We start from the raw sequence: 25,000 nt of genomic DNA, 5'->3' as shown, positions 1-25,000 counted from the left end.
CACAGACTGTAAGGGAAAAGAAAGTTATCAACATGAGCTTCTAACGTGATGTGCTTGCTGGGCTGGGGGTATGAGGGCTAGGACCTGAGGTGAGAGGGAGGAATGCCTCATAGGAAGCTGGTGTAGGCTGCTAGACATGGAAATGGTATCTGGCTGATAAATAGCCAGTATCTGGCTGATAAATAGCCAGTATCTGGCTTATAAATAGCCAGTATCTGGCTTATAAATAGCCAGTATTTGGCTTATAAATAGCCAGTATCTGGCTTATAAATAGCCAGTATCTGGCTGATAAATAGCCAGTATCTGGCTGATAAATAGTCAGTATCTGGCTGATAAATAGCCAGTATCTGGCTGATAAATAGCCAGTATTTGGCTGATAAATAGCCAGTATTTGGCTGATAAATAGCCAGTATCTGGTGGCTCATATGGGTACTCAGTTTCCACCTGTGTCCCCTTGTTCGTGTACTGTTAAATAGTTTGTCATTTTCTGGCATACAGTTAAGTTTATGTAGGAGTAAGAGAGACTGAATGATCATCTCAGGGGACGTAGATCAACAACAGCCAAAAATTTATTGAGGTATATCCAGTTAGGGACAGGAAACACGTTGGGTTGTACTGGCATAGATGTGCTGGCAGGGTAGTGTGTACGTGTGTACGTGTGTGTGTGTGTGTGTGTGTGTGTGTGTGTGTGTGTGTGTGTGTGTGTGTGTGTGTGTGTGTGTGTGTGTGTGGAGTGGGGTGGGCGTTGTGTGTGACATAAAATTAAAAAATGCAAGCTGAAAATCTAGAGCATGGAAAATATATTCTCCTGATTCTACTGCGCGATTTATGCCTTCGAGGGTTGAGCTTCATCTCCTGGACCCTGCCTCAGAACCTTCAGCCAACTAGTGCAGAGATCGAAGAGGCTATTTGGCTCAGGTGCTATCAACATTTGAGTGTGTGTGTGTGTGTGTGTGTGTGTGTGTGTGTGTGTGTGTGTGTGTGAGTGACGTCTGACCCCATCTTAGTCCCCCTCACCACTACACCAATACTCAACAAACCCCATATATCATCTCCATATAACCAGACGTGTGTGTAAGGCAGAGTATCCAAAGCAACAAACTAGAAACGCAGAACTGGAACATTTTCAGACAGAACAGTAGCGAGGTTGAGCAAAGAAGGAAAGCTGTTGCAGGTTCTCAGTACACGAAGAGTCTCACATCCAACAGGAGGAAAATTCAGTAAACACAATTTTAATAACTTAAAATTAACTGGGAACGAGTAAGCCAAGACCTCGCAGAAATATGCTGGGAAGAACAGCTAGATAATGCAAACTTGAACCAGTGCTTCGAGAATTTTTAAAAAATTTTAAATTTTGCCCCGAGGGGCGAGTTTATTGGGCAGCGCCACTCATCTTGTGAGTGGACACACCGCCATAGTGACAGTATTGGGCAGCGCCACTCATCTTGTGAGTGGACACACCGCCATAGCAGCATGTACAACACTCCCCAATAGGAAGAAAACCCGCTGGGTAAATAGGCACCGTAGCAATAGAAACATGTAGAAAGCATATACCACTAAGAACAAAGAGAAAACTGCAAGCACAATTAGGTGAGTACAACTAGGTACCTGACGGCTTAGGGGTCTGACGGCTGAGTGGACAGCGCTCGAGATTCGTAGTCCTAAGCTTCTGGGTTCGATCCCCGGCGGAGGTGTACAGCCACTAGTACGCGTAGCGTTTCGGGCAGGTCCCTGGAATACGATCCCCGCCGCGAAGAATCGTTTTTTCAACCAAGTACACATTTTACTGTTGCGTTAAACAGAGGCTACAGTTAAGGAATTGCGCCCAGTAAATCCTCCCCGGCCAGGATACGAACCCATGACATAGCGCTCGCGGAACGCCAGGCGAGTGTCTTACCACTACACCACGGAGACTGTTAGTCTGTTAACCTGTTAACCTTTTCTGTTAACCTAGCAGTAAATAGGTACCTGGGAGTTAGACAGCTGCTACGAGCTGCTTCCTGGGGGTGTGTAACAAAAAGGAGGCCTGGTCGAGGACCGGGCCGCAGGGACGCTAAGCCCCGAAATTCAAGATAACTTCAAGATAACCTCAAAATAGGTGAGTACATGCTCAAAGCTTTAGCGCTCAGCGGTTGTCTCTCGCCAGGTCCTGTGCCATTTTCTCTGATCTCTGTCATGGTGAAGGGGGAACTAAAGTCATTCCGTCAGTAGCGAGAGATGGGACGGGAGGGAGAGGATGAAGACTGTTTCGGCCACTTTATCACCTATCCCGATACCTTCCTTCGCCTATCCTTCCTCATCCTGCCCCTTCCTCTTCTCTCTCCTCCCCTCCACGTCAGTGTATCATGCTATCTGTGCCTCTTCACCTCTGAACCTTGTATCTTGTATGGAATACTTTGCTATAAAAGTTTATCAAAATTCATATCAATTTGCATTTCTTAATCTGTCATTTTTCTGTATATATGATTCCGTCTGTCACTTGTACCGTAGACATCTCCATGGAGACATTTAATGCAGAAGATTCCGTGTAGTAAGCTTTTAGGAAGACAAAAATGTTTTGTTTACATCTGGCCTCCGGCGTTCCGTGTTGTAAGCGTCCCCTTCCCGCCAAGCGTGTTTACATCGGTCAGCTGATTTGTCCCACATCAGCTGATGTGTAGCCACAGGTGACTTGCACGTAGAACAGTGCTGTGTGGACAACGTTCTCCTCTCATCTAGAGTGGAAGAGAATGGTGTTGGCTGATCATCTATCCCTCACGGAGCGTGAAAGAGCTCATGTTCAGGAAGCACCTGGATTGTTGAATCCGAACGCCGATTCAGTGGCAATCAGTGTGTTTATCGTGCCTGTACCGCGGACTTGCTTCGTTCAGTCGTGCCACTGTTACGTAACAACAAGCAACAACTTAACAGTTCATCTGACCAATTAAAACCGTGTGCCAGAAAAGGGTACAAAAAAATGGCACTTTTACGATAGAATCCGAGCATCGGTTATTGGGAATCGGAAGGGAAGGGGGGGATGTGGAGCTAGAGCCCTGCCAGCATGAACCACAACCCTTCAGAGCTCTGGCTATCTGTGTGTGACGCCACTTCGTAAAAAATTAAACCTTTTAGGCAAACCTGAGACATAGGAATCCAACCAGCCAACCTAAATTAGCTATCGAATTGATAGATTACCACCACACAACCAAAATTACCACATAGCCACTACCACCACACAACCACTACCACCACACAACCACTACCACCACACAACCACCACCACCACACAACCACTGCCACCACACAACCACTACCACCACCACACAACCACTACCACCACCACACAACCACTACCACCACACAACCACCACCACCACACAACCACCACCACCACACAACCACTACCACCACACAACCACTACCACCACACAACCACCACCACCACACAACCACCACCACCACACAACCACTACCACCACACAACCACTACCACCACCACACAACCACCACACAACCACCACCACCACACAACCACTACCACCACACAACCACTACCACCACACAACCACCACCACCACACAACCACTACCACCACACAACCACTACCACCACACAACCACCACCACCACACAACCACTACCACCACACAACCACTACCACCACACAACCACTATCACCACCACACAACCACCACACAACCACTACCACCACACAACCACTACCACCACACAACCACTACCACCACACAACCACTACCACCACACAACCACCACCACCACACAACCACTACCACCACACAACCACTACCACCACACAACCACCACCACCACACAACCACTACCACCACACAACCACTACCACCACCACACAACCACTACCACCACACAACCACCACCACCACACAACCACCACCACCACACAACCACTACCACCACACAACCACTACCACCACCACACAACCACCACACAACCACCACCACCACACAACCACTACCACCACACAACCACTACCACCACCACACAACCACTACCACCACACAACCACTACCACCACCACACAACCACTACCACCACCACACAACCACTACCACCACACAACCACTACCACCACACAACCACCACCACCACACAACCACCACCACCACACAACCACTACCACCACACAACCACCACCACCACACAACCACTACCACCACACAACCACCACCACCACACAACCACTACCACCACACAACCACCACCACCACACAACCACTACCACCACACAACCACCACCACCACACAACCACCACACAACCACCACCACCACACAACCACTACCACCACACAACCACTACCACCACCACACAACCACTACCACCACCACACAACCACCACCACCACACAACCACCACCACCACACAACCACCACCACCACACAACCACTACCACCACACAACCACTACCACCACACAACCACTACCACCACACTACCACTACCACCACGACACAACCACTACCACGACACAACCACTACCACCACACAACCACTACCACCACACAACCACTACCACCACACAACCACTACCACCACACAACCACTACCACCACACAACCACCACCACCACACAACCACCACCACCACACAACCACTACCACCACCACACAACCACTACCACCACACAACCACTACCACCACACAACCACCACCACCACACAACCACTACCACCACACAACCACTACCACCACACAACCACTACCACCACACTACCACTACCACCACACAACCACTACCACCACACAACCACTACCACCACCACACAACCACTACCACCACCACACAACCACTACCACCACACAACCAGTACCACCACCTTCACCACAACCCACACTTTTTAGGCCAGATTTGATGAGGACTTCGAATGTCAGAAAAGTCAGATTATAAGACAACAAGTATAACAAAGCCAGTAAGGCGGGGCACGAGGAGCTAGACCTTACTCCCTGTCAGTCACAGGGAGATAAGTACTGATAGGTGAGTACCACGCCCTCTCCACCTTGACTTTGCCCTAAATCTACAACTGTTGCTTTGAATGCCTTTGTATACTTTGTATCCCTTTTTATGCATTTATATACCTTTGTAAATATTGATATGCATGTGTATACCTTTGTATATCTTTATATATCTTTGTATTCCATTATATATCTTTGTATACTCGAGTTAAAGTACAAAAGAAGGAGGAAAACTCCTTTAAGGCGAGTTTTTTTGTAGATTGAAGTGATCTGTGACTCTGGACCAGAGATGTGAGTCACTACTGAACTATGTATCGGGGTATCGAGCCACGTCCTGCTTCCCTTGGGGGAGATGGAAGGGTCGATGTGTAGGATGTGATCAAACCTTTCTCCCAGAGGGTTGGGAATTTGCCTTCAGAGGGTGGAGAATTTGCCTTCAGAGGGTGGAGAATTTGCCTTCAGAGGGTGGAGAATTTGCCTTCAGAGGGTGGGGAATTTGCCTTCAGAGGGTGGGGAATTTGCCTTCAGAGGGTTGGGAATTTGCCTTCAGAGGGTGGAGAATTTGCCTTCAGAGGGTGGGGAATTTGCCTTCAGAGGGTTGGGAATTTGCCTTCAGAGGGTGGGGAATTTGCCTTCAGAGGGTTGGGAATTTGCCTTCAGAGGGTGGAGAATTTGCCTTCAGAGGGTGGGGAATTTGCCTTCAGAGGGTGGAGAATTTGCCTTCAGAGGGTGGGGAATTTGCCTTCAGAGGGGTGGGGAATTTACCCACAGGGAAAGAAAGTGAGTACAGAGATGTGGGGGAAAGTGTCCACTTACAGTGTGGCTGACAAGCAATTGAAATTACCTGGAAAACGAGGTGTTAGGAGCTAGGAAAGATAGTGCTAGGAGCTAGGAAAGATAGTGCTAGGAGCTAGGAAAGATAGTGCTAGGAGCTAGCTCTCTCTCTCCCCTCCTTCCTGGGGTTCACAGCATGCTGAGCACAGGTGAGGACACCTGCGTAGACCCCAGTCCTAAAAGTTACTCCAAGGCCACGAGTGTGTAGGTGTTTGACCACAGGTGTTACGGGTGTTAGGGTGAGCAATGCACACTAATGATGCCGTAACCTTACTCTGCTCTCTCTCTCTCTCTCTCTCTCTCTCTCTGTCTCTCTGTCTCTCTCTGTCTCTGTCTCTGTCTGTCTCTGTCTGTCTCTCTGTCTGTCTCCCTGTCTCTCTCTGCCTGCTCTCTCTCTCTCTGTCTGCTCTCTGTCTGTCTCTCTGTCTGTCTCTCTGTCTCTCTCTCTCTCTCTCTCTCTCTCTCTCTCTCTCTCTCTCTCTCTCTCTCTCTCTCTCTCTCTCTCTCTCTCTCTCTCTCTCTCTCTCTCTACCCACTCTCTCTCCCTCCCTCTCTCGTAACATGAAAAAACAAGCTGGGATATTTGTACAAACCGTAATCAGGGTAAGGGAGTGCCTGACGGACACACACCAAAGAGTCACAGTGGGAGAGACGGTCCTATCAGTGTGACAAGTGGGATCCCAGCGCCCAGTCCTGGGACAGCAGCTGTTCCTAGCGTCAATGCCCTGCGCCAGGGAGTGAAGTCATACATATCAATGTTTGCAGACTACGCAAAGCTAATGTTAAACACAAGGAGGACCGCAGAAACTTACAGGAAGACCTTGACAGACTCCAGGAGTGGTTAGGTTGTTAGAGTTGAAGAGCAGCAAGTGTAAGGTCATGAAGATGGTAAAGGGAGAGAGGAGACCAGGAGATATCTACACTGTATCTTGAGGTTATCTTGAGATGATTTCGGGGCTTTTTAGTGTCCCCGCGGCCCGGTCCTCGACCAGGCCTCCACCCCTAGGAAGCAGCCCGTGACAGCTGACTAACACTCAGGTACCTATTTTACTGCTAGGTAACAGGGGCATAGAGTGAAAGAAACTCTGCCCATTGTTTCTCGCCGACGCCTGGGATCGAACCCAGGACCACAGGATCACAAGTCCAGCGTGCTGTCCGCTCGGCCGACCGGCTCCCGGCTCCAGAGTAACAAAGGCAGCTTATAACACGCTGGCTAACATTGCAATGCCATTTAAAAGCAGAAATAAAGACTCAATACAATCTTTACACCCCATATCAACACCAAAATACGCAGCACTGGCATGGAATGGCGAAGAGGATCATGATCACCACATACAAGATACACAAGAGCAGCCTCTTTAAATTGAGAGACAGAACAACACGAGGGCACAAGTGGAAGCACGAAAATAAACCGAATAAATGTAAGGAAGTATTGGTACACTCTTAAGAGGTCAATAAAGGCCAGACGCTGAAAGAAGTCCTGGAAGCCACCTCCTTAAACTAACAATACGTCACTGAAGTTAAAAATCAAATAACAGGTTATTGTACCTTGAACAATGCTTGTAGACAGGGGTTAAGGAGCTAGATGAAGGCACTACGGGATCACCGTAGCCCGTGCTACTTGGAACTTTGTTCCAGGTAGCGAATCCTTAACTTCAACAAGGAACTAGACGTCACCAGCCTGTAGTTACTGTTTGATAATCACCACAGTCACCACTATCACTATCACCACCACTACACTATCAGTCACCACCACTATCACCACCCTACACTATCACCACCCACTCTCGCTAGCTAGGCAAGTTAGAAAGCATATTAGTGGATGGAGAACTGAGTGAAAAAGGGACAGATGTAGGCGAGATTGGGAGACACAGTATCGGGGTCAGTAGCACAGGTGTCCACACCTGCACAGGTGTGCTAGTGCTCACTCTCACACACCTGTCCCGACATAGCAGCGGCATCCCATTGGTGGAATGAGGTGAATACCTGTTTATGGTTGACCGAGTGACATGTATAATATTCCCCCTGTATAGCATACATTTTATACATATATACATGTATACATGTTTACGTTCTCGGGTAATGATGCAATTTTGTTAATTAGTAACTATTTTGACTGAAAGTGAATTGGATCGGATTTGCTGCATTTGATGAATGATAGGTAAGAGGCGGGGCCCAAGAACTGGAGTTCATGACCCTCAGGAATAAACAGGCAGAGCACGCGCGTGCGTCCGGGGAAGACACACACACCCTAACAACAAGGTACTTCCGCCTCTGATCCAAACTAATCCTTGCAGGTGTGTGTGTGTGTGTGTGTACGTGTGTGTGTGTGTGTGTGTGTGTGTGTGTGTGTGTGTACGTGTGTACGTGTGTGTGTGTGTGTGTGTGTGTGTGTGTACGTGTGTACGTGTGTGTGTGTGTGTGTGTACGTGTACGTGTGTGTGTGTACGTGTGTACGTGTGTGTGTGTGTGTGTCGTATATAAAGATTAACACTAATAGCAATATACAAATGATAATATAAGTATATTAAACAAATAACAAACACAGCTACAACAACATTCCTTGTTCAAGAATTCGGCCATTTAATCGTGTCTTGCATTTTTGTTGGTAATTGGCTGAGTATCTGGCAAGTGTCGAGGGTTTACACCTCACACTCGTGGATACACAGCTTGTGTAAGTGTCGCTGGTTCAAGTGTGTCTGGGGGTGTGAGTGTGTGAGTGTGTCTGGGGGTGTGAGTGTGTGAGTGTGTCTGGGGGTGTGAGTGTGTCTGGGGGGTGTGAGTGTGTCTGGGGGTGTGAGTGTGTCTGGGGGGTGTGAGTGTGTGAGTGTGTCTGGGGGTGTGAGTGTGTCTGGGGGTGTGAGTGTGTGAGTGTGTCTGGGGGTGTGAGTGTGTCTGGGGGTCTGGGGGTGTGAGTGTGTCTGGGAGTGTGAGTGTGTGGTGCAAGTGTATACACACAAAGCAGCTCAAGTGTAAACAATGTTGCTTGAGCCAGACACAACAGTCAAGCCTTCTTGTCTCACGAGACGTCGTGACCTGGAAAACAACCCCCCCCCCCCCTAATAGGTCGCTTTATGAACGTTATGACCACAACGTTACAAACACAACCTACTATCAAAAGTAATGGCTCGTATATTTTACGTTTTCTATGCATCGGACTCGAGAGGTTAGGTGGGCTGTTAGGGTTTGTACGTTGATGGTTAGGCTGAGAGGTAGAAATTATGATGCTTGGATGTGGTACACTGTGGTAGTGTGGTCAGTGGTAGTGTGGTACACTGCTCACGTACAAGCAAGTAGTGTGGGTAGAACAGGTCGTATCCTTCATGAGTATAGCAGAACTGGAGGCCATGAGCTGGAGCCTAAACCAGTCTGTGTACTATACAGCGCCTGGTGTAAATGTCAGTGTCTTCGTTAGCAAAGTTTTAAATGCAAGTGTATGACACCCTGGGTGTAGAGAGTGGTATAAGAAATACAAGTGTATGACACCCCGGGTGTAGATAGTGGTATAAGAAATACAAGTGTATGACACCCTGGGTGTAGATAGTGGTATAAGAAATACAAGTGTATGACACCCCGGGTGTAGATAGTGGTATAAGAAATACAAGTGTATGACACCCTGGGTGTAGATAGTGGTATAAGAAATACAAGTGTATGACACCCCGGGTGTAGATAGTGGTATAAGAAATACAAGTGTATGACACCCTGGGTGTAGATAGTGGTATAAGAAATACAAGTGTATGACACCCTGGGTGTAGATAGTGGTATAAGAAATACAAGTGTATGACACCCCGGGTGTAGATAGTGGTATAAGAAATACAAGTGTATGACACCCCGGGTGTAGATAGTGGTATAAGAAATACAAGTGTAGGACACCCTGGGTGTAGATAGTGGTATAAGAAATACAAGTGTAGGACACCCTGGGTGTAGATAGTGGTATAAGAAATACAAGTGTAGGGACACCCTGGGTGTAGAGAGTGGTATAAGATACCTTGGGTGTAGACAGGGTCACATAGAGAGATAATGTTACTGACAGTATCTTCTCTGGGTGGTTTAGGACGGTAATAGTGAGACAGGAAAGAGAAGAGGACTCGACCCTACATAGACAGGATGGCGCTAATTTGGTATTATGATTGGTTGGTCTGTTTGTGTGTTGGTGTGGTGGTGAGGGTGTTGGTGTGGTGGTGTTGGTGTGGTGGTGGAGAGGGTGTTGGTGTTGTGGTTGAGAGGGTGTTGGTGTGGTGGTGTTGGTGTGGTGGTGGAGAGGGTGTTGGTGTGGTGGTGTTGGTGTGGTGGTGGAGAGGGTGTTGGTGTGGTGGTGTTGGTGTGGTGGTGAGGGTGTTGGTGTGGTGGTGTTGGTGTGGTGGTGTTGGTGTGGTGGTGAGGGTGTTGGTGTGGTGGTGTTGGTGTGGTGGTGTTGGTGTGGTGGTGAGGGTGTTGGTGTGGTGGTGAGGGTGTTGGTGTGGTGGTGTTGGTGTGGTGGTGAGGGTGTTGGTGTGGTGGTGTTGGTGTGGTGGTGTTGGTGTGGTGGTGGAGAGGGTGTTGGTGTGGTGGTGGAGAGGGTGTTGGTGTGGTGGTGAGGGTGTTGGTGTGGTGGTGTTGGTGTGGTGGTGAGGGTGTTGGTGTGGTGGTGTTGGTGTGGTGGTGTTGGTGTGGTGGTGGAGAGGGTGTTGGTGTGGTGGTGAGGGTGTTGGTGTGGTGGTGTTGGTGTGGTGGTGGAGAGGGTGTTGGTGTGGTGGTGGAGAGGGTGTTGGTGTGGTGGTGAGGGTGTTGGTGTGGTGGTGTTGGTGTGGTGGTGAGGGTGTTGGTGTGGCGGTGTTGGTGTGGTGGTGTTGGTGTGGTGGTGGAGAGGGTGTTGGTGTGGTGGTGTTGGTGTGGTGGTGAGGGTGTTGGTGTGGTGGTGTTGGTGTGGTGGTGTTGGTGTGGTGGTGGAGAGGGTGTTGGTGTGGTGGTGTTGGTGTGGTGGTGGAGAGGGTGTTGGTGTGGTGGTGTTGGTGTGGTGGTGAGGGTGTTGGTGTGGTGGTGAGGGTGTTGGTGTGGTGGTGTTGGTGTGGTGGTGAGGGTGTTGGTGTGGTGGTGTTGGTGTGGTGGTGTTGGTGTGGTGGTGGAGAGGGTGTTGGTGTGGTGGTGTTGGTGTGGTGGTGAGGGTGTTGGTGTGGTGGTGTTGGTGTGGTGGTGAGGGTGTTGGTGTGGTGGTGTTGGTGTGGTGGTGGAGAGGGTGTTGGTGTGGTGGTGTTGGTGTGGTGGTGAGGGTGTTGGTGTGGTGGTGTTGGTGTGGTGGTGAGGGTGTTGGTGTGGTGGTGTTGGTGTGGTGGTGGAGAGGGTGTTGGTGTGGTGGTGTTGGTGTGGTGGTGAGGGTGTTGGTGTGGTGGTGTTGGTGTGGTGGTGTTGGTGTGGTGGTGGTGGAGAGGGTGTTGGTGTGGTGGTGGAGAGGGTGTTGGTGTGGTGGTGAGGGTGTTGGTGTGGTGGTGTTGGTGTGGTGGTGAGGGTGTTGGTGTGGTGGTGTTGGTGTGGTGGTGTTGGTGTGGTGGTGTTGGTGTGGTGGTGGAGAGGGTGTTGGTGTGGTGGTGTTGGTGTGGTGGTGAGGGTGTTGGTGTGGTGGTGTTGGTGTGGTGGTGTTGGTGTGGTGGTGGAGAGGGTGTTGGTGTGGTGGTGGAGAGGGTGTTGGTGTGGTGGTGAGGGTGTTGGTGTGGTGGTGTTGGTGTGGTGGTGTTGGTGTGGTGGTGAGGGTGTTGGTGTGGTGGTGTTGGTGTGGTGGTGAGGGTGTTGGTGTGGTGGTGTTGGTGTGGTGGTGTTGGTGTGGTGGTGGAGAGGGTGTTGGTGAGGGTGTTGGTGTGGTGGTGAGGGTGTTGGTGTGGTGGTGTTGGTGTGGTGGTGGAGAGGGTGTTGGTGTGGTGGTGTTGGTGTGGTGGTGTTGGTGTGGTGGTGGAGAGGGTGTTGGTGTGGTGGTGTTGGTGTGGTGGTGAGGGTGTTGGTGTGGTGGTGTTGGTGTGGTGGTGGAGAGGGTGTTAGTGTGGTGGTTGAGAGGGTGTTGGTGTGGTGGTGTTGGTGTGGTGGTGAGGGTGTTGGTGTGGTGGTGTTGGTGTGGTGGTGTTGGTGTGGTGGTGGAGAGGGTGTTGGTGTGGTGGTTGAGAGGGCGTTGGTGTGGTGGTGTTGGTGTGGTGGTGAGGGTGTTGGTGTGGTGGTGTTGGTGTGGTGGTGTTGGTGTGGTGGTGGAGAGGGTGTTGGTGTGGTGGTTGAGAGGGTGTTGGTGTGGTGGTTGGGAGGGTGTTGGTGTGGTGGTGTTGGTGTGGTGGTGGAGAGGGTGTTGTGTGGTGATGGAGAGAGTGTTGGTGTGGTGGTGTTGGTGTGGTGGTGGAGAGGGTGTTGTGTGGTGATGGAGAGAGTGTTGGTGTGGTGGTGTTGGTGTGGTGGTGGAGAGGGTGTTGTGTGGTGATGGAGAGAGTGTTGGTGTGGTGGTGTTGGTGTATAGCCATTCCTCATATCTCATACCTCTCAGCTCTGGGACTATTCCGGTGGCATGTCTCTGAACCTTCTACAGCTTTCGTTCGAGATTAACGAGATGAGGACTCAGTGCTGGAACCGATATTCCAGAATTGGTCTATTATATGTGGATTACAAGGTCCTGAACGAGTTCCTGTTCATATGTGTGCCTTACTTGCATCTACAGCTGATAATATACGGTTATGTGGGCTTCTGGTAACAGGTGTCTATTATCTTGTTCCCAGCACCAAATACTGTGCACTTGCATGAGTTAAACTCTTGTAGCCACTTGCAGGACTATTCTTTAATTTAGTCCAGGTCATCCTGTAATTTTTTAAGTCAACCATTATTTGTATCCACATAATTTGTACATCATCAGCGACCTTTGAGAGGAAGGAATCCAGCCCTCTGGTAGCAGCTCCTTCACATAGGAATAGAATTGGCAGCCGTGGCTGAGCCCCGGGAGATGTGGTAGTGTGGCACACCCGTGGAAGCGAGCCCAAGGCATGGCACTAGGCAGTAATACAGTTAATGGTTCACCAACACTGCCAGAGGTGACACAGGCACACACATACTTCAGCAGTCCCATACCCCACAACGGTCATACTGCAGCGGTTAGAAACAGTACCAACAAATGTATGTAAATATACATTTGTATATTAATGGATATAAATATACATTTATCATCGTTTAAATGCTCGTTTAACGACAGAGTATATAGTGTACCCGCCGCTTAAGAATCTTAAGAATCCTTCTCGTTTATTTGGATAAAGACTTTTTTATATTATAAAATGTGTGTGTGTATTAAAAGTCAAGAGTTGTAAAGATATAGATGTTAATCTTCTTGTTTGAGGAGCTGTTCACTTGAGACAGTTAAGCAAGTCCCAGCTGTGTCTGGGTACAAGTGACAGGATGAACAACCCAGCGGGTTTTCTTCCTATTGGGGAGTGTTGTACATGCTGCTATGGCGGTGTGTCCACTCACAGGATGAGTGGCGCTGCCCAATACTGTCACTATGGCGGTGTGTCCACTCACAGGATGAGTGGCGCTGCCCAATACTGTCACTATGGCGGTGTGTCCACTCACAGGATGAGTGGCGCTGCCCAATACTGTCACTATGGCGGTGTGTCCACTCACAGGATGAGTGGACGCTGCCCAATACTGTCACTATGGCGGTGTGTCCACTCACAGGATGAGTGGCGCTGCCCAATACTGTCACTATGGCGGTGTGTTCACTCACAGGATGAGTGGCGCTGCCCAATACTGTCACTATGGCGGTGTGTCCACTCACAGGATGAGTGACGCTGCCCAATACTGTCACTATGGCGGTGTGTCCACTCACAGGATGAGTGGCGCTGCCCAATACTGTCACTATGGCGGTGTGTCCACTCACAGGATGAGTGGCGCTGCTCAATACTGTCACTATGGCGGTGTGTCCACTCACAGGATGAGTGGACGCTGCCCAATAAACTCGCCCCTCGCGGCAAAATTTAAAATTTAAAATTATATCAATAAGTAGGAGAAGTAAAGTCAGTTTTGACTGTTAGGACAATACGATACCACACCTAGTTTAGCCTAAACTAGCCTAACACAACCCCTGCCTCATGCACGATAATTACCACACTGCCGCATTGTTCAGTAGCGTTTGGGCACGGTTTTATTCACTTGATGCCTCTGTTCGCCGAGCGGAAAATGGGTGCCTGGGAGTTAGTCAACTGTTGTGGGTCGCATTCTGGGGATGTTGATGTTGGTTGGGAGGGGCTTTGGTAAGCCTAAGAGGCTTTCTGGCCCCCCCCCCTACACTGGGAAAATGACCCATGTGCGTAGTGGTGATAAGGGTGAACACCTGCCTGGTCTCTTGTTTCACTCTGGTAGTGCAGACACCGAGGCTGGTGTCATCTGTGGTCACTCACACGCACTCACACACACTCACACACTCACGCACACTCACACACTCACGCACTCACAGGATCAGAACGAAGCAGTACGTGTTTTACCTCTCTCTCTCTCTCTCTCTCTCTCTCTCTCTCTCTCTCTCTCTCTCTCTCTCTCTCTCTCTCTCTCTCTCTCTCTCTCTGTGGAATCCGGTTACCAGCTTCACACAAGATAATATTATGAACAAATCCACAAGGGCCGTGATAAGGGTTCGAACCTACATCCGAAGGATCCCCAGACGACCCTTAATCAACATAATATTATAAAGTATAAACACTAGGTTTCATAGACCGACTTCAGGCACCAGTAGGAGGAACACATTAGTAGATATCGGTAGATACAGATGAGGAGAAGTAGATACAGGAGGTAGAAGGAGAAAATAGAGAGGAGTGAGAATAAAGGGGAGAATAGAACCATGAGAGAAGCTGAAGTGGCAAAGTAAGGATGAGAGAGACGTGAGAAGAGAGGTACAATGAGGTTGACAGATAATGATGACTATAGTAAATTCTCTGCCTGACTTGCATGCACCAGGCTGGACCACCTGGCCAGGTACCTCACCTGCCACCACGCTACTACGGGCTCGCCATAGCCCGTCCTACTTGGAACTTTTTGTTCCAAGTAGCGAATCTTAAGCAACAACAACCTTCCCCATCTGTCCACCTCCCACAACCAACCATAAATGGTGTTTCCCAAGCTCCTGGCAACCAATCACAGGCCACTAATAATTTCACGTAACCAATAGAGCAATAACAAGTGTTTAACAAGTAGTTGGTAACCGAAGCACCAATCACAAGCCAGCTTTCCCATATCGTTAATCATCCCCAGAAGACATATTTCAGCTCTCCAACACTGACAGGTTGACCATAGCTAATTACCTTCAATACCTGATAGATAGACAAGTTATATTCACAATTATATGTTGAGAACTCCCGATAGTTGGTAATAGTGAGTAGTTATACCTCGGACTCTAACTCTCTCTCCCTCAGGTGACATGCTGATGTGGCAACATTGATTTTTTTTTGCAGGTGTATTCTTGCATGGGCCCTAAGCCTGTTGCAGGCCCAGTAGGTGTTATTCACTCTAGCCTTAGGCGTTGGACGGGTGATCCAGGTGTCTGCTGGGTATTTCCCCACAATGCTCACATTATGTGCTGAATCTCACAAAACTTAGAACCGGAGGAGACATGATAACGATATATAAGATTTCTCGCGGCAATTGATGTGATTGATAAAGAGAACATGTTCGGTATAAGCCAAGGTAGAACAGTAGAACATATTCAGTATAAGCCTTCCTTCAGTAGGGTGAGTCCCTGGAAACGCAGGTTCGAATCTTGGTGAGGTCAAAGAAGTGTGTGTGTGTGTACTGACCTAGTTGTACTCACCTAGTTGTGCTTGCGGGGGTTGAGCTCTGGCTCTTTGGTCCCGCCTCTCAACCGTCAATCAACAGGTGTACAGATTCCTGAGCCTATCGGGCTCTGTCATATCTACACTTGAAACTGTGTATGGAGTCAGCCTCCACCACATCACTTCCTAATGCATTCCATTTGTCAACCACTCTGACACTGAAAAAGTTCTTTCTAATATCTCTGTGGCTCATTTGGGCACTCAGTTTCCACCTGTATCCCCTTGTGCGTGTTCCCCTTGTGTTAAATAGCCTGTCTTTATCTACCCTATCGATTCCCTTAAGAATCTTGAATGTGGTGATCATGTCCCCCCCTAACTCTTCTGTGTCCCCTTGTGCGTGTGCCCCGTGTGTTAAATAGTCTGTCTTTATCTGCCCTATCAATTGTGTGTGTTAGCCATAAGTACATAAGACGCTACTGTTCTATACTGTCTCTTTCACCGCCTGCGTCTCTCATCTCTCTCAGATCAGTAAGTGACTATTGTCTGTAAGACAAACTTCACCGTCATTCCCATAGCTAAGAACACTGTAAATGATCCGGAACTGGAAGCTCATAACGTTTTTGGCCCGAATCACTGCCCTCTGGAGAGTTCTTAGAAACAGTTCGTTACACCAACTGTTTCATTGAAGATAATTCTGAGAAACTGGTTCACCTGGAAGAGGGGGACCGAGAGGGAGGGGGGAGGGGTAGGAGGGGGGAGAGGGGGCGAGGGATGGGTGGAACAGGAAAAAATGGGCAGGGGAGAGAGAAGAGTGAGGGAGAATGTGATTTTTTGTTTTAATATTTTGAAAGTACATTGGGATAGGTGGAGGGTACAGGTTGACGGGGGTGGGGGGGGACTATCCATTATCTCCAGTGTGAACTTCAACTCATACCCCTCCCCCCCCTCCCCCCCTGCTCCCACACCCCCCCCCCCCTTCCCACACTCCCCCTTCCCACACTCCCCCCTCCCATCATGCAAAAAACAAACGCTCTTGAGCAACAGCAGAAGCACGTGCCAGTGTGTCGCGTGAGGAAAGACAGCAGGGCAAATTTGAGTCAGTTCTGTGTACCACGTATGTCAGGCAAGTTGCGGGACATGCAGCGCTAGCTAGCATGGAGCATCGGACACAATACGCATGCCCGTATACTTATCCAAGGAGCAAAGAGGTGTTAGTAAATCATATAAGACTAGAGAAAGAAATACTAGCGTCATTGAAGGAAATCAAATGCTCCCAATGGACTAGGTTGAGAAGGTAGAACCCATGAACTGGAGTTCAACTCCTCTATGAGTTATAGTTAAGTGGATCAACAGGTCACAATACCTCGATGAACGGCACCTTAAGCTCAGCTGTAAGCTGGAGATCACATCCAACGGATGTCATCCTACCAGATGAATCCTGGCTCGCTTTCTCTGACTCATCACCCGTCACCCTGGCTGTGCCTCACCCGTCACCCTGGCTGTGCCTCACCCGTCACCCGCTAGTAGTTATAGGAGCTCGGCGCACTTCGGGTTTACGGGCTCACCATAGCCCGTGCTACTTGGACACTTCGTTCTGAGTAGCTAAATCTTAAACAACAACATGTTTCTTTACAAGTTACAGCCCCGCTCTTGTGCCAGGTAAGTCCACTACGGGTTCACCATAGCCCGTGCTACTTGCCCCGCTCTTGTGCCAGGTAAGTCCACTACGGGTTCACCATAGCCCGTGCTACTTGCCCCCGCTCCTGTGCCAGGTAAGTCCACTACGGGCTCACCATAGCCCGTGCTACTTGCCCCGCTCCTGTGCCAGGTAAGTCCACTACGGGCTCACCATAGCCCGTGCTACTTGCCCCCGCTCCTGTGCCAGGTAAGTCCACTACGGGCTCACCATAGCCCGTGCTACTTGCCCCGCTCCTGTGCCAGGTAAGTCCACTACGGGCTCACCATAGCCCGTGCTACTTGCCCCGCTCCTGTGCCAGGTAAGTCCACTACGGGCTCACCATAGCCCGTGCTACTTGCCCCGCTCCTGTGCCAGGTAAGTCCACTACGGGCTCACCATAGCCCGTGCTACTTGCCCCGCTCCTGTGCCAGGTAAGTCCACTACGGGCTCACCATAGCCCGTGCTACTTGCCCCGCTCCTGTGCCAGGTAAGTCCACTACGGGCTCACCATAGCCCGTGCTACTTGTCCCGCTCCTGTGCCAGATAAGTCCACTACGGGCTCACCATAGCCCGTGCTACTTGGAACTTTTTGTTCCCAGTAGCTGAATCTGAAACAGCAGCAGTTTGGGTGAGTTTTGGAAGCGTAAGTCGATGGCATTTAGGACGCGGATGGTCACTTATGGTGACTCGCACTGTGGCCAGAAACTGGTTGCCTGCTCACCTCTGTCTGTCACCATCCACATCACCTTCACCATATCCAGCCCCAACAACCATTATGCCCATCACCATCAACCTCTTACCATCAGTCGGTCATCTAAGCAATCAAGTCCTCGTCACAACCGTCGTTATCATCACTATCAGTATTGCCGTTATCAGTTATCACCATCACCACCGTGACTGCCATCATTATCATCGTCACCATCACTACCACCACCATCACCTTCACTATCACCATCACTACACCATCATCACTACCATAACAATAATTTCGAATTGGTGTGGCAATCGTAGCGGCCAGATGAGGTGGCCGGACTTAGAGGTAACCGGAATGCCAAGGAGTTCGGATTTACCGAAGGTATGTCCGGAATGCCGAGGTAGCCGGACTTAGAAACCGGCCGATGTGTTCGAATACTCACTGTGGCATTCCGTACACAAGGCAGTTCGCCAGCGGAAAACCTTCGTGACAAACCCTAACCTAACCTAACCTAAGCTCATTGCACCCTAACCTAACCGACCCCAACGTAACCTAACCTAACCTAAACCAACCTCACTGCACCCTAACCTAACCGACCCCAACGTAACCTAACCTAACCTAAACCAACCTCATTGCACCCTAACCTAACCGAACGTATCTTAATCCGAGCTACAGTGACCAGGACACTGAAGGAATCTAAAGGTACTGAGACAAATTGAAAAGACACCTGAGAGAGAGAAGCAAAGATGCCCTGCTACCTGTACCCCCACCTGGCAGGTAATTGCTGGACTCTCCAGGTGCACCTGCCAGGCAGAAGGTGAGGGGGGAGTGGGTGGTGGGGGGGGAGAGGGGGGAAGGGTTCAAGGGGGGTTGCCTCCCACCACCCGGACAAACAGACAAAAAATATTACCCTTGAGGCTACTAGAGAGAGACCAGTGAGTATATCATTACACCTCACACTACTTTTATTATACCAACATGCTTCCATATATATATATATATATATATATATATATATATATATATATATATATATATAATGTTGTTGAATATGACCGAAAGGGTGAGATAAAAGGGTAAGGGTAAAAAATGGTAACAAAAAACGGTCAACCTACTCATGAAAAACTCTCCAGACACCAAGCAGAACGCCTTGAAGGAAACCAACGTCGTCTATGCCTTCACATGCCCACGTGGGGGACTGTAATCCCCAAAGATCTCAGTATATAGGCAAGACAACAAAGTCTCTTTCTAGGCGATTAACTATGCACAAACAACAGGGCTCCATCAAGGAACATATAATCTCTTCTCACAACCAGACCATCACCAGAGAAATCTTAACAAGCAACACAGAAATCATTGATAAATACAGCGATAGCAGGAGACTCGACATCTGCGAGGCACTACATATCAAAAAGTCAACACCAGCAATCAACAGCCAATTAACGCAAAACTATATTCTACCCACTTCAAGACCCCGAACCAACACAGGAGCAGCAAGAGAAAGTATGGGCCAATAGGCCTTCTGTAGTTACTTTTATTCGTATGCCTTTCATACCCAATTAATATCCACCTCACCCAAAACATTTGTGTCATATCACTTCACTGAAAACAAATAAAAAGCATGATGTATGTTATATGTAAACCAAGTCTTTGAAAATGTAAGAAGCCTTACGAAACGCTTCTAGTCGTCAGACCAAAAATATAAATGTAAATGAATGAATTTTGGAGAGTTAATTTTTCAATTACCCTCGACAGTGAAGAAAAACATAAGAACTATTGAGAAGATTCATGTTAGAATTATTAATCTTACCCTTTCAGTCATATTCAACAACATATGTTTACAAGAATGACTGCTACCAATATATATATATATATATATATATATATATATATATATATATATATATATATATATATAACTGAAAACTCACACCCCAGAAGTGACTCGAACCCATACTCCCAGAAGCAACGCATCTGGTATGTACAAGACGCCTTAATCCACTTGACCATCACGACCGGACATAATGAGGTGATAGCCGAGGCTATTTGAACCACCCCACCGCCGGCACTCGGATAGTTATCTTGGGCATAGCATTTTACCAAATCACCTCATTCTTTGGGGCAACACGTGAGGAACACAAATGCGAACAAGCCTGAATGGTCCCCAGGACATATGCAACTGAAAACTCACACCCCAGAAGTGACTCGAACCCATACTCCCAGAAGCAACGCATCTGGTATGTACAAGACGCCTTAATCCACTTGACCATCACGACCGGACATAATGAGGTGATAGCCGAGGCTATTTGAACCACCCCACCGCCGGCACTCGGATAGTTATCTTGGGCATAGCATTTTACCAAATCACCTCATTCTTTGGGGCAACACGTGAGGAACACAAATGCGAACAAGCCTGAATGGTCCCCAGGACATATGCAACTGAAAACTCACACCCCAGAAGTGACTCGAACCCATACTCCCAGAAGCAACGCATCTGGTATGTACAAGACGCCTTAATCCACTTGACCATCACGACCGGACATAATGAGGTGATAGCCGAGGCTATTTGAACCACCCCACCGCCGGCACTCGGATAGTTATCTTGGGCATAGCATTTTACCAAATCACCTCATTCTTTGGGGCAACACGTGAGGAACACAAATGCGAACAAGCCTGAATGGTCCCCAGGACATATGCAACTGAAAACTCACACCCCAGAAGTGACTCGAACCCATACTCCCAGAAGCAACGCATCTGGTATGTACAAGACGCCTTAATCCACTTGACCATCACGACCGGACATAATGAGGTGATAGCCGAGGCTATTTGAACCACCCCACCGCCGGCACTCGGATAGTTATCTTGGGCATAGCATTTTACCAAATCACCTCATTCTTTGGGGCAACACGTGAGGAACACAAATGCGAACAAGCCTGAATGGTCCCCAGGACATATGCAACTGAAAACTCACACCCCAGAAGTGACTCGAACCCATACTCCCAGAAGCAACGCATCTGGTATGTACAAGACGCCTTAATCCACTTGACCATCACGACCGGACATAATGAGGTGATAGCCGAGGCTATTTGAACCACCCCACCGCCGGCACTCGGATAGTTATCTTGGGCATAGCATTTTACCAAATCACCTCATTCTTTGGGGCAACACGTGAGGAACACAAATGCGAACAAGCCTGAATGGTCCCCAGGACATATGCAACTGAAAACTCACACCCCAGAAGTGACTCGAACCCATACTCCCAGAAGCAACGCATCTGGTATGTACAAGACGCCTTAATCCACTTGACCATCACGACCGGACATAATGAGGTGATAGCCGAGGCTATTTGAACCACCCCACCGCCGGCACTCGGATAGTTATCTTGGGCATAGCATTTTACCAAATCACCTCATTCTTTGGGGCAACACGTGAGGAACACAAATGCGAACAAGCCTGAATGGTCCCCAGGACATATGCAACTGAAAACTCACACCCCAGAAGTGACTCGAACCCATACTCCCAGAAGCAACGCATCTGGTATGTACAAGACGCCTTAATCCTCGGCTATCACCTCATTATGTCCGGTCGTGATGGTCAAGTGGATTAAGGCGTCTTGTACATACCAGATGCGTTGCTTCTGGGAGTATGGGTTCGAGTCACTTCTGGGGTGTGAGTTTTCAGTTGCATATGTCCTGGGGACCATTCAGGCTTGTTCGCATTTGTGTTCCTCACGTGTTGCCCCAAAGAATGAGGTGATTTGGTAAAATGCTATGCCCAAGATAACTATCCGAGTGCCGGCGGTGGGGTGGTTCAAATAGCCTCGGCTATCACCTCATTATGTCCGGTCGTGATGGTCAAGTGGATTAAGGCGTCTTGTACATACCAGATGCGTTGCTTCTGGGAGTATGGGTTCGAGTCACTTCTGGGGTGTGAGTTTTCAGTTGCATATGTCCTGGGGACCATTCAGGCTTGTTCGCATATATATATATATATATATATATATATATATATATATATATATATATATATATATATATATGACAGTGTCAGGCCATGGAGGAAGAATTGAAACAGGAATTTCCTCTTTAATATCTTTTAAAATATCTAAAAAAAAAAATTCCTGATAAAAAAATATCAGGAATTTAAGGAAATTCCTGTTTCAATTCTTCCTCCATGGCCTGACACTGTCATATATATATATATATATATATATATATATATATATATATATATATATATATATATATATATATATATATATATATATATATATATATATATATATATATATATATATGTTGGTTTTACAAGCAAATAGACAAGAGAAAGTGCCAATATACAGGAGCTAAGGACCTAAGATGCTCTGTATCCCAGAAACAACACAGATCCGTCCATCACAATTACGTCAATCCAAACCTGTCTCTTCCAAACACCGTCAATCATGCCCCGGGGGCCATGCCCAAGCATGTTGTGGCTCGGCTCATTAGAGACACACACACAAGCATGTCTGTGAGAAGTGGAGTGGACTCCTGTATGCCGGTGGTTATCGCCATCTTCCTCTTGAAAAGGTTATCTTGCTGGATTGTGTTGTGATATGAGGTCAAATTACTGAAATGTCTCGGGCTGTTATCGTGGATGTTATCTTTGTTGGGTAGGTCCCTCAGAGCCGGTCTGGTAATTATTGGTCATATTCTCTCTCTCTCTCTCTCTCTCTCTCTCTCTCTCTCTCTCTCTCTCTCTCTCTCTCTCTCTCTCTCTCTCTCTCTCTCTCTCTCTCTCTCTCTCTCTCTCTCACCTACTCCACATTCTCATGCACAAAATATACATTTGTAAATTTTAATAGAAAAATCACAATTATTTGAATAGCCTTGAACAGCGTTTTGTGTCATGTGAGGAAAATCACGATGAAATTGTGTATATAATATCAAGAGACAGGATGGACAGTCACTGTCAGACCAGAACACTTCCCCCTCCCCCCCCCCTCACACACACACACACTTGGGGTAATAAGTTCCATCATTACCTCCTTGAGTTGCCCGCTGGGTCACGCAACACACGCAACACCGACCTACATGAGGCAGCGTGGACAACACCACCACACTTCCACAACGGTTGAGAGGCGGGACCAAAGAGCCAGAGCTCAACCCACGCAAACACAACTAGGTGAGTACAACTAGGTGAGTACACTGCGATATATGCTATGGAACACTGCATAAACTGTACAATAATGTGGATAGGACTGGTCCAGTATGTGGCTACTAGAGTTTAACTCAAGCAAGTGCAAAGCAATTGTTCCCAAGGCCAACAACAAGCGAATATCAGCAGCTGCGTCTGAAATGTTCGCCAACTCAAGAACCACTTTCAGACATCTTAAAACATGGAGGGCTCTCTTATCACATATGTCAGACCAATTATGAAATATGCAAGACCAGTGTGTAGTCCAATTGAGAGGCGAGACTCAAGAGCTGAAGGTCAACCCTCCCCCCAAAGCACACATAGGTGAGAACACTCACACAAACAGGTCAATATGTATTCGTATTGAATTAGTTTGGTCCTTACAGACATGTATTCATATATACAACTATTGCCCAAATACGTAAGCAGATACGTATAAAATACGTAAATATATATATATATATATCTATATATATATATATATATATATATATATATATATATATATATATATATATATATATATATATATATATATATATATATATATATATATATGTCGTACCTAGTAGCCAGAACTCACTTCTCAGCCTACTATGCAAGGCCCGATTTGCCTAATAAGTCAAGTTTTCATGAATTAATTGTTTTTCGACTTCCTAACCTACCTAACCTAACCTAACCTAACTTTTTCGGCTACCTAACCTAACCTCACCTATAAAGATAGGTTAGGTTAGGTTAGGTAGGGTTGGTTAGGTTCGGTCATATATCTACGTTAATTTTAACTCCATTAAAAAAAATTGACCTCATACATAATGAAATGGGCAGCTTTATCATTTCATAAGAAAAAATTAGAGAAAATATATTCAGGAAAACTTGGCTTATTAGGCAAATCGGGCCTTGCATAGTAGGCTGAGAAGTGCGTTCTGGCTACTAGGTACGACATATATATATATATATATATATATATATATATATATATATATATATATATATATATATATATATATATATATATATATATATAATATAATTCGAATCGACTTGAATATAACTTAAAAAAATCGACACTTTATACATTTTTCTGAATTTTTGTCCTTTGTGTTTTGCCGTATCATCACGCTCCTCATCTATTCCTGTTTGGCGCCATTGTCTACAGGAGCAGACAATGGCTGTGGTAAACATTAGGTCGCGCAACTGAGAACACTGAGCGTTGTCCGTCGCTTCCAGCAGCCAGGCGTCGTGGAGGCCGTGTTCACGCACGACCAACGCTACAGAGACAACGTCCAGCCTTGCTAGGCTCGACCTCTCCGACGGTCTTGTTTCTTGCAGGTCCGCGTTCAATCCCCGATCGTCTGGTTCGGCACCGCTACTTTTCCCTCCCCCGTTCTGTGCTAGATCCTAGTCTTTATCCCTCCCTAGTGCTATATAGTCATGATGGGTTAGCGGTCTCTGTTGGTAGAGAGCTGTAGAACAGGTTGGCAGGGGGGGGGGTAATTGGGCCATTAGAGGCGTTACGACCTGTTCGAAAGGGTGTTGACTGGAGGGAAGAGAGGGAACTGGAAGGAACTGATTCTGACTAGTGAAGAGAGTAGGAAGGAAAGAGAGGTTATGTTGAGATGATTGATTTGATTGATTTCGGGGCTTTAGTGTCCCCGCGGCCCGGTCCTCGACCAGGCTATATATACAGGCTTACAAAGGGAGCAGTAAGTTATTGAAGGAAGGGAAGAATCTTAGTGTTGTTGTTGAAGATTCGCTACTTGGAACAAACAGTTCCAAGTAGCACGGGCTATGGCGAGCCCGTAGAATCTTAGTGGCTCGTAGCATATTGGTGTTCCTGGAGAACACAGCAACACTATCCAACACAACAGTACCTCTAGGGGAACACAGGTCGT

The 25,000-nt window shown here is 47.7% G+C and overlaps 1 protein-coding gene and 1 long non-coding RNA gene across 3 annotated transcripts in view; one reads left to right on the top strand and one right to left on the bottom strand.

Moving 5' to 3' along the window:
- The window catches only part of LOC123749305 (aquaporin AQPAn.G), a 54,256-nt gene that overhangs the window by 21,993 nt on the left and 7,263 nt on the right, over positions 1-25,000 (bottom strand). For both annotated transcript variants that reach the window (XM_069319283.1, XM_069319281.1), the window contains exon 2: positions 1-6. This exon is cut by the window's left edge and continues 138 nt beyond it. In XM_069319283.1, coding sequence (XP_069175384.1) covers positions 1-6 — 6 coding nt within the window. The remainder of the gene's footprint in view (positions 7-25,000) is intronic.
- The window catches only part of LOC123775090 (uncharacterized), a 181,444-nt gene continuing 161,049 nt past the window's right edge, over positions 4,606-25,000 (top strand). The window contains exon 1 of the long non-coding RNA XR_011226025.1: positions 4,606-4,991. This is a non-coding gene — a long non-coding RNA (uncharacterized lncRNA). The remainder of the gene's footprint in view (positions 4,992-25,000) is intronic.

The sequence above is a fragment of the Procambarus clarkii genome, chromosome 92, assembly GCF_040958095.1.
Source record: "Procambarus clarkii isolate CNS0578487 chromosome 92, FALCON_Pclarkii_2.0, whole genome shotgun sequence".
NCBI classification, from domain to species: Eukaryota; Metazoa; Arthropoda; class Malacostraca; order Decapoda; family Cambaridae; genus Procambarus; species Procambarus clarkii.
Note: the sequence above shows the minus strand (reverse complement) of the source record. Positions and strands in the feature narration are given on the sequence as shown.